The sequence below is a fragment of the Poecilia reticulata genome, chromosome 22 (assembly GCF_904066995.2).
Source record: "Poecilia reticulata chromosome 22, P_reticulata-male-v2, whole genome shotgun sequence".
Lineage (NCBI taxonomy): Eukaryota > Metazoa > Chordata > Actinopteri > Cyprinodontiformes > Poeciliidae > Poecilia > Poecilia reticulata.
The window spans coordinates 9,546,069-9,557,009 of NC_088851.1; the positions used below are offsets into that span (position 1 = coordinate 9,546,069).

At 40.6% G+C, this 10,941-nt stretch overlaps 1 protein-coding gene across 1 annotated transcript; it reads right to left on the reverse strand.

Annotated features, from left to right (window-relative positions):
• Positions 1–4,860: 4,860 nt before the first annotated feature.
• eif5a2 (eukaryotic translation initiation factor 5A2) lies at positions 4,861–10,672 on the reverse strand. The gene is made up of 5 exons (XM_008399182.3): positions 10,494–10,672; positions 9,273–9,447; positions 9,001–9,105; positions 8,397–8,528; positions 4,861–8,034 (listed from the first exon to the last, which is right to left on the reverse strand). Exons 1-5 carry the CDS (start codon positions 10,655–10,657, stop codon positions 7,969–7,971), a joined length of 642 nt encoding a protein of 213 aa, XP_008397404.2. The 5' UTR covers positions 10,658–10,672; the 3' UTR covers positions 4,861–7,968.
• Between the last annotated feature and the right edge of the window lie 269 nt (positions 10,673–10,941).

Below are 10,941 nucleotides of genomic sequence, written 5' to 3' on the forward strand. Positions count from 1 at the left end.
CAGAGAGAATTACTACAGCAAATAAATAGACAGAGGAATTTTGAACTGCAGCTTTGCCAGCAAATACTTTTTGTTAATATGGCCTTTTTCAGCTTGGACACAAGATCAGGAGCAAGAATATCAGAGAAGACTGAGAGCAGCTTTATCTGGTTTACCGTGATGTCACTAATGTTCACCTCCTCTTCTCTCTCTCTCTTTCTTTTATGGTCAGTAAAACATTCTTACATAAATACGCACACACACACACACACACACGCACACAACTCACTATCCATTTCCTACAGTGGCCCGACCTATCCCACAATCCCCTGGGGCTGTAACCTGTGATCCAGTGGAACTGTACCCTGAGTAACGCTGTTTTCACAAGCGCTCCCATCCCCTCAGTCCGTAAACATACACAACCGCCGAACATATGCACCGTATTAGATTCTCATTAGCTCCCACATACACATATGCCAAAAAACAAACAAACAAAAAAAAAAAAAACGTGCGCCTCCAAATTTAACACCGAAAGACACATAAACACACCCAAAACTGTTTGCGCTCAAGTTTGTTAGAGAGAATCGAGCTCAGGCGTCCAGTCAGCAGGCACCCAGTGCGACAAAATAAACGAACGTCTGTCATTGTGTGGAATCGGGGTTTTTTCCTCTCTGTCATTCTTTAGAGTTAACGTCAGCTCAACCCACAGGTGCAGATGAAGAGAAATGTGTGTCTACATAGCATTAGTCACTATTACAGTTACTTCCAACTGCAGAGATAAGAGCTCTGCATCAGCTACGCTGCTGTTTTCTCACGGCGCTCTCCTTCGGGACAAGACAAAACAACATTGGTTCGTTTCAACAGAGAATGGGAAGTTACTGGACATCCTTGAGATTGTTTTTTTTTTCTGGCTTGGCAGACCATGTATCCCAACAACAAACACACACGCAGAAAGGAAGCAGGAAGTTAAATCTTTTATTTTGTATCTACATTTTATCAGACTGTCCTGAATGCAAACAAGTCGATTTTTAAATGTGCAATTCTGGTGGATCCAAACGTATCTGAGCTGGATAAGGATAGAAATGTTTTTAGGACTTTTTATTTTTATTTTTTTATGATACCATTACTACTATGGCCAGCAGATGCCCTTATTACCACCTGATTCAGCATGTCAACAGTCATTGCGTTGGACCTATTTGTTGCACTCTTTCGAATCATTTTTTTTTGGGGGGGGAAATGCATCTTGTGTGTCTGCACATCCACAAATGCAATATAAAAATTGTACGGGTTGTAAATGACACAAATAATAATAATAATAATAATAGTAATAATCCTGGTGGCTCTCTGACACATGCATTTGACAAATGGCTTCTGGAGAAATATTTTCTGATCTGGCTTTCCCTGTGCATTGACCTCACACTAACTCAAATGTCATAGACTAACCCTAAGCTAAAATTCAAATTTATGACAAAACTTATCTGAACGAACTCCAAAGCAGAAAATTCCCAATGAATTCAGATTTGTCCTGTTTTTCTAGTGTATTCATTATTTTTCTGAAAACATCTCACTTCATAGAACACATTAGAAAAGAATGGCCATTTACACCCAAACGAAACAAAATAAAAGTGAAAGAAAATACAGCGTGGTGTTTTTTCTTTCCTTCTTCTTTTTTTTTTATACCACTTTTATGAGAAGTTACCCCCATCTGGTTTGAATAATGACCTGTTCGACCCACCGGCTCCTCTTTATGCTCCTTCTGGAGTCGGCCTCCAGATGTTGGACGCCGGCTCCGAACATTCCAGCTACTAAGTCTACTACCTGCTCTGACAAATATACACTCATACATTGTGCGCTGCTTACACACAGTACATACGCCGTACAGACACACACAGGGAAGTTCAAAGCTGTGCCAGGAACAACACGCAGCAGCGGGAGGTTACAGTCCGGATCAGACTCGACTCAACCGAGACAACCAGTCAGAAACAGAAGTCTCATTGTTAACCAGGCTGAATGTAAGCTAGAAAAAGGAGAGATCGCAAAAGAAAAGAATGCACGAATTAACAATATGCGATAACTTAGCCTTAAGGCTTTGAGGCAAATAGTAGTTGTTGAGATGTATAGCATTTAGCTTTCCTAAACTGTTTTTACTCACGAAAGTGAAGTCACCGCCTCACTGCTACATCTTCACAGCTATCTGAGAGTACGATTAAAACAGGAAGCATGCTGTGAGCCCCTTACTCAAATGAACACATCTGTTATCGTAGCCATTTTTGATGAAAAGCTCCCTTCTGGTCTCAATCACAGTTTCCTGCACACCACTCATACACAGACATGGTTGAAAAGAAAACAGCAGGTCCAGCAAAATTAAAGTAACTAGATATAAGGTTTTCAATAGTGTCCTGCATCTATATTTGTCCACCCAAGGTGATACTTGAGAAGCCATCTTTCTCGCAATTACAACTCCAAGTCTTCACGTGATTTTCAGCAGGCCTAGCCTGCAATTTTAGAACGCTCCGGGTTTGGCCCCCCCATCACCACAGACGGTTTATGCAGGTTTATTAGGTCAAACTTTTTAAGCACAAACTATTCACAAAATGGAGAAAAAAAATTTATTCCACCTGAGCTGGCGCTCTCTGCAGCCCCTCCAGAGTCACAAACCTCTCGACTGCTTTCCCTATTAACACTCCTCAACATTTTCAAAACCGTGCGTCGTTATCCTTCCAATTCCTAACGACGCACCAGTGTGCGTCAGCCTGTCGTTTAACACCTCGACAAAACGCACAGAAGTTTGTCCTGTCGTGAGAAAACGCGCAAAAAATCTTCGAGAGCCGTGGAAACTTTTGCAATGAGCTGGAGAAGAAGCTGTCCAGCGAGTGATAAATGGTCACTTATGTAAAAATATCACCATCCATCAAAGGCTCCTCACCAATACGCTCGTTTCTCCTCCCATCTGGCACACAAACCTCCCCCAGCTGTTTGTCTCTCGGTGGGACACGGCACATGAAAGGAGCCCAAAATGCCTCCTCCTGTCCTCAATCAATCCTCCTGATTGCTGTCAGGGATGACAGGGTCTCCACTCGATTTGATTTGATTTGATTCCAAAAGAAAATCTGGACCCTTTCGGATCCTACAGCAGCTTCAATCTACTAGCAGAAAAGAGGTGAAAGGAAAAAGTATATATATAAAATCTCTTCATGTTTTATGGGCATTCCCTTCCATGCATGCAGAAAGACAAGTCTGGTTAATCCCGCATAGTTTCAATAAAAGCACGGTTCACACGCGGGCTTTGATCTCCTCTGCCTCCCCCTTTTCACGCTGTTTCGAGAAACAGATCCCGCCGTTACGGAAGGGCCCTTCCTATGCTTGACCCAACCTCACTGTTGATGTAAGCAGCCGATGTGTGTAGAGCACTTCTTTCCCCCCCCCCCCGACTTATAAGACGAGGCCTGTGCCACAAAACTCTATCAAATACGGAGCCATTTCAGTCCGGTTCTTCTCTCCCATAAATCAGAGGGGAATCCAGCAGCTTTTGCCGTCTGCATAAACAGGTTCAGGGTTCTGCGGGATGGTTTGTGATACCTCGGCCAATCCTCTGTGCAATCCCGGCTTCACTTCCCACGTGAGCCTTGAAAGAGTTCTGCATATCCCGGTAAAACATTCTTGGCAGTAATAAGTGCAGGAGTTTCCATTGTAACGAGGAAAGAAGCCTGTGTTACTGAGGCCGTCCTCAGAGGTAATCCAACGCGGCTCGTCCTGTGGGAAGGATCACTGTTTATATGCACTTAAAAGAGTGTTTGTGGCAGTTTATATTTGTATTATTGCCGCTTTTTGACAATTTCTTTATGAGATTCATGATACAGATTTAGCGCAGATAAAATTGGGCGTGACTGAGAGTTGCACTTAAATGTTTAAAATTGTGTCTAATTATCGACAAAAAAAAGAAAAACTTTAGTCACTTGTGAAGCATGTGCTAACGCTTTTACCACTAAAAGCAATAGATTGTAAATACATGGAAAGTGATGTTTAACTGCCATCTGCTGTTGAACTCAGAGAATGTAACAGAAGTTTGGGCAATTCATCTTCTTTTTTTTTTTTTTTTTACATTTTACAAAAGAGAATTAGAAAGAGAAACAAAAGAATTCTGGGTAACACTTTATTTGAAGGGGGTGAATAAGACTGTCATGACACTTTCATAAACATGACATAACACCTGTCATGAACATGAATAAGCCTTCATGAATATTTATGACTGTTGTCATAAAGTGTCAATCGGTAAAATATGACACTTTTAATACAAAGTTGACATTATTGAAAATGTCTTTGACAACTTGACATTAACCAAGAAATTATTACTGTTTAAACTTTACCTTTAATAACAAAGTTACCTAATTTTTAAAGTGCAATCAGTAATACTTTTAGAACAAATTAATATCAGTAACAGTGACAACAATCATAAATATTCATGAAGGCTTATTCATGTTCATGACAGATGTTATGTCATGTTTATGACAGATTTATTCACCCCCCTTCAAAAAAAGTGTTACCGAATTCAGACTTTTGATTTCAGAAAATTTAAGTTAGAATTGTTTTTTTTTTCCCCACTGGCTCTAGTCCTCTTTAGTAACATTTTGATTGATTTTATTAGTATGGTGCAGGATTTTTCCCTTCATAGTTGTTGCGGTATTAGAAGTACCTTCCAACTGCACACTAGAAAACCCATTCTGAAACTGGACTGAATCCATACTTTACATGACAAATTCAATTTAATTTATAAAATGCCAGATATCTCGTTGACGGTGGAGTTATTTTGAAGTGAGGTGAATGGAGAGCAACTCTGTTGTGATAAAACCAAATTAAATAATGTGTCAGTGAAGCAAAGACTGGGACATCTGAATGAACTTTATTTTGCAAAACAACAAAAAGAGAGTATTCTCAGGACAGCAGCCAAACATTAGTCAGAATAGAGAAAATAGGTATCCAAATATTATTTTCCAAAGCAGGCAAATGGCCATTTTCCCCCACTGGAAACGGCAAACATTTATAACACACCAGCACAGGTTGCCTATTCTCCACTGTCAGATGCAGCATGTTATGATCAAAACACACATATGAACCAGGTTTGCTTTGACAAATAGAAGTAGCCCTATCCAAAGCAAAATAATCTGCAACTCAATCAGTCAGGATTGCAGGACTCTTGTCCTTTTACAGCGCGCTCTGCGATTACCCAAAAGCCTTGGTTTGCAACTCGCAGCTTTCACCCGAGCCGCACGCAAGACGTGTAACACCGCCGTGTTCATGTCGTGATGTTCATGCAGGCTTTTCTGACACGCCGAGTGCTTTAAATAGAAAACATTCCATTCCATGTTGGGGACCTTAAATTTGAATAGTAATGCCTGTTGATCAGAATGAATGAATGATCTGAAGGAGCTTTTGTTTTTTTTCTGTAGGAACTGTGTCTTCTGTCTTGGTTGTTAAAAAAATGCGTAAACAAATAATAGTCACATTTTTTTATAGGATGTTGTATGCCGCCTTTGTGCTTCATCAACTAAAAGACAAACATTTGATGCAGTGTTCTAGATGATTCACAAAGTTAGCTTAACTCCTGGAAGTCCAGATTGGCTTTTTAGTTACTTGGAGGCAGCTTAACGAGACGCTTGTCTTTACGGCTGAATGATGGAACCGTCTGGTAAGAGACTAAATGAAAGCAATGAAACAAACAAAAATCTACTTCCTTACATATACACAGATGAGCACAAATGTGTTGAAGACATGAGAATAGAAGTTACTTCGATGTTAGGAATTTGTAATACATTTTTAAAGAGGCAAAACTTTTATTTTTGTACAGGCACACGTACGCACAAAGAACAAATAAATAAAATAAAATCGGACACAGCAAAGTGCTAGACAGTGCTTAATTAACATCTGTACAAGCTATTCGTCTTGCAAAGTTTAGAATGAGGGCTCATAGACATAACTTCTCCGATTTATTTACAAATATCAAACTGGTGCTTCCAACTAAAAGCCACTTTTTAAACAACTGATTCCTTATAGAATGTTATGCAAGTAAAGAAACTAACCTAGAGTGATCCCAAATAAAAAAAAATACATATATAGCAAACTATTTTGGTGGAATAAAAAAAGAAAAACTAGACTAAAAATCAAATATGTTAGGATGCCTGAAGCCCAGACAAAAGTAACAGACCGGCTGCTGTTGTACAAAAACTGAACAGAATACCTTCAAATGCCCCATTACAATCTGCATCTTTACACAAATTTAAAAAAAAATAAATCTATTTATGATCAACTTTTGAGCAGTGAGCTGATGTCAATAAGCGTCATGTAAACATTTTCCTCACCCGTTCTAAGGGATGGAGGGATTCTGCTACAGAAAGCAGTTACCTCAAAACTTTTAAAGAGGATTTAAAAACGGCGTTAATGGTGGAAAACTTTAAAAGTACCTCAAAGTATTGCTTTTATTCCTTCTCGTGCAGCAGGAGAACGTTCTCTGGATGTAAACGCGTCATTCCCACGTCTCACTCTTGGCAGCAATCTGTCTCTTCTGAACACATGCGAGCGATGGAGACAAACTCCTTCGAAACGTTTTCATGCTTCCATCAGTAAATCACTGTAAACAACAACTAAAGCTAACCCCTAGGCTACACTGCTTCCAAGATATCATCAATACAATTAGAAGATAGTTTTATTTTGGGGTTTCCATCAGGAGGTAGGGGTAAAAGCAGGTTCTCTTGCACCCAAACGGATCCAGCACAAGTCCACTCACTCTGTCCAAAAAACAACAACAAAAACATACTAAACCTTGAGGTTGTAATGTGAAAAAGCTTTAAATATCTCCAAAGCACTGTTCAGCAGGAGACTCAAATGTCCTGCGTTTATCTACTGTCACCCTTAACGGTATAATTAAAAGAAAAAAAGACTAGCATTATTTTTATATAAATCCAGGAGAGTCTCTGTGCAGTCATATAGTAAGAGTGCAAACTCTGCACACAAACTCTCTAAAGTGTTTCCTACGAATATAGTGTCGCCAAGCAGCGACGTTATATTCCTTCGCTTCCCCTTAACTATGGATGCATCATGCAAGTCTAAAAACGTCATTTCCTCTTTTTTTTTTGCTACACATTTCGATCTCATCTTCTGCTGATGCAGTTTGCTTTAGGAAAGATTTGCTAACATTTCTGTGTAATTTTAACAGCAATTTGTTATGTTTCCATATGTTTGCCAGCTTGTGAAGGCCTCAAGTGATAAAAAAACAAACAAAAACATTAAGTTTCATAGCGTAGAGAGGAAGAAAACTGCCTCACCCTGCCTACCTCCGTCTGCTCCAGCACTGTTTGGGGCTGCTGAGACAGCACAGTTGTCAGCTGGAAAACCCACTGACCTTGGGACCTTGGGTTACGTGCAGTAGAAAACCTGCCTGCAGATCTGCAGTGCGAGTGGAGAAGAAGAAAGAAACTCTGTGATCTACATAAAAACCCACAGGTGCTGAAGCGCGAGCCGTGTGAACGTGAGCGCCGGGGGGGGGGCGTCAACTGTGTGGAAAGGCAGAACCCAAGTCAGTGGACTAATGCGGAGTTTATGCAAAGTGAAAACAGAGACAGATTTTCGTCTGAGGGGAGCGGCAATACAGCTGATGAGATTTTTATTTTTTTTTTAATTAAACTGAAACTGAAGATATTTAGCTGGCGTGCGAATAACGCGCCCGAGTAGGAATGATATGACTTTGTGGAGCATGGTCAAAGGCTCCTCCTATTAGTACCTGGCATGTGCTACGCAGTGGTGCTATGAAAGCAATTGGTGTGAAGTGCAGCTGAAGCTGACGGGGTCCAGTTTCCACTATTTCAGCTTACAGCAGGAGAGCGGAGGAACGAAGTCGGACGCCGGTTGAGATGTGTGGTGAAGGCCAGTAGCTTTGGTGAAGCTTTAAAACCACAGAGGGAGACAAGAATACCAGGTCTCCGCTGTCGCCATGGTCTAAATGGGAGTCATGTTCTTAATGCCGACCACGGCCTCCTCAGCCACAGCTCTCCACACAGTCACCTGAGAAGAAAAAAAAAAACAATCACAGTTTTAAGGAGAGAATTCCGCAAACGTCGCTTCACTTTCTCGCGGCTTTTCTGCTGCGTATCATTTTTGAGAAGCCAACCCAGAACCACTTTATTACTCAAGAAGAACATTTTACAGTGACATTTAGAAACGTACAAACTTTCATGATGGAGACGGACGTTTGTATCTAGTCCACACATTTTGAGCAAGGTTGAGATTTCATTTCAGTTCTGCAGAACCATTCGACAAAAGCTCCGCGCTAATGTGACATCCGTGCTGATGACGAGTGTATGTTAACCTCTGACTGCTGCAGATCCTAATTAGCTACAAAAAAAAAAACAAAGAAGAAATTTTACCAGAAACTGATCTCCACTCTCTAGTTTTTTCACAATTTCTTTGCCCATGTCTCCGTCTGGCAGCCTGAGATCCTCTCTGGTCTCTCCGTTGTCTTCCATCAGCGTCAGGAAGCCGTCTATGATATCAAGTACCTAAAATGTGCCGCCAGGCAGAGGGCCCGAGAAAACAGAGAGCACAAATGAAATAAAACTGGCCGATATATCTGGGGGTTAATTTTCGGCAGTTCCAAGTTACAAAATTCGCAAAAACAGACGTAAGAAGATAACTGGGAGGTGGAAGAAGAGGAATCTGGTTTTCAAAGTTCTCAAAAAGTTTTCTCAGCAATATGGCAAACATGTTCTGATGAGATAAACTGATAACGATATCCATATTGTGTCACTGATATAACAACACATCAAGCTCGATCTATTGGCCCAACATTAAAGATAATGAAGCTTTGTCTACGTCATATTTCCACGAGGATCTGATGTTTATAATAAATTATGCAGAGAGCCTGTGTTAATTTGGAGGAGAGGTACTGGAATTTAATGTCGCTTCGACTGATGCAACTACTTCTGGTTTATACAAACATTTCATAAATACCGCAAAGAAGGGCTATCTCACCTGATAGTCCTTTCTTATCACATTTGGTACATCCATGTTATGTGTGGAGGGGCAGATATCTTCATACTTCTTCGCAGTAAAAATGTCGATTCCGGTAAGATGCACCTAAGAGTAAAACTCATCTTTACTAAAATATGACTTCCAGAAAAAAGTTTAAAGAAATAGACCTGGGTCTTACATTACATTCCGAGAACAAACAAGGATAAAATAAAATGGAAATAAATAGAAAAAATTGGTTTCACTCTGAAGCCAATGGAGGAGAAAGGTTTAACCTTGGCATGCCCATGCTTCCCGGTCTTGGAGGTAGACATCTCAACTATCTTACAGGGACGTCCTTTCAGCATAACGAAGCCGTTCTTCCTCAGTGCAGAGCACTGAATGGGGAATGTAGCCGAGGCCCCAGCATCTGCGGTGGAGAAGTCATCATCTGCCATAGTGGGCCGGGGGCTGCTCAACGCACCAAGGAAAAGAAGTTAGTATCTTTCTTTACATCTAACAACAAGGGATTAAAAAAAAACCTCATCTTTATGAATATTTCACACATATAGAAAGCTATGCAACATCAGAAATCCACTAAATATGTCAGTAACAATTTCTGTTTTAGTAAATGTGGATGAGACTGTGTTAAACACAGGAAATTGGATAAAAGCAACATGGAGGAACACATCAAACACCCCCCTCCCTCATGCAAGCCACATGATCTTAATCATTTAATTTTTTTTCTTCAAATGGTACACCAACTCTTGCTGCATCCTACACCTTGCAAATCTCCCCCAAAAATCTCGAATGGGACTTGCTTCAAAACCCCTATCACTGTGCACCTACCCAACTTGTTTCCTTCCACTTAACTTTTCATAATTGGTCTGATCAGCATTCTTGTGGAGGGCGTTGTGACAGTTTGTCACACTGTTGTCAAGTCACTTTTCTTCTCCTTGATTGCTCAAACTAGCATGTTCGTCATCTAGAACAACGTCAGTTTAAAGCTGGACGTCAGGATGATATAAACACGTTGCAGTCAAGGGAAATTTCAGCTTTTATTTCTCCCAATCAGGAGGGGCAACCAAGACTGTGTTGGGCTCTCAGGCCATTGTACAACAATATACCAATTGCTCCGTTTTATTGTAGTCACTGTTCATTTGAACAATGACCATTACATTAGTCTTTTCTCAGTAGTACAAACAAATGATAAAATTAGCCACAGCACTGCTAGGAAACCCATTAACGACGTGGTAATTTAGACAAGGGAGTATAAACTAGAAACTTCAATCTCACAATTACTCCTGCTAGCTTTCTCGCCGGGGTTGCACATCCCCCCTGGCTGCAGATGCTAGCTAAAGCAGCGCCCTCTCATTTCATTCGCACAAATCACTGCTGGAGCACCGCCGATTACGAATCCCACCTATTATCAAAGCTATGCTATATACCACTAGCCATCACGTTGCTTAATGAGCAGTTACTGTCGAAACATGCTATTAAAAGTCTGCTTAGCTTACCTTCTGTGTCGCTTACACCAAAAGATGAGAATCACTTCGCAGCGTGCGTGGAGTTTCAACCAGAGGAGGAGTGATGTAGGCGAGCCGTGAACACCGGGCAGCGCCGATGTAGTGGAGGCAACGCTCCTCCCTGACCGAGCGCGAGGCAAGCTAAAAACTCTCATCTTTGGTTTAGCATAATATATTTCTCGTAAACTTTACATATTCGTTACACATTAGCAGTACTAGACAGTTCGTTTTTATAAGAGTCCAGTTACCAGTCAACACTATGAGAATCTCTATCAATCAGTATCAATGCTGTGCCTCCACAAATTAAAAATAAAATCTCAAATTTAATTGAGTTCAGTCGTTCATTAAAAATTTAGACTCGTTTATTATGTTGACGTAATAATATATGTTGTCTTTTTTTCTCTTTTTTTGCACTTTTTATTACGGCAATAATACCTTA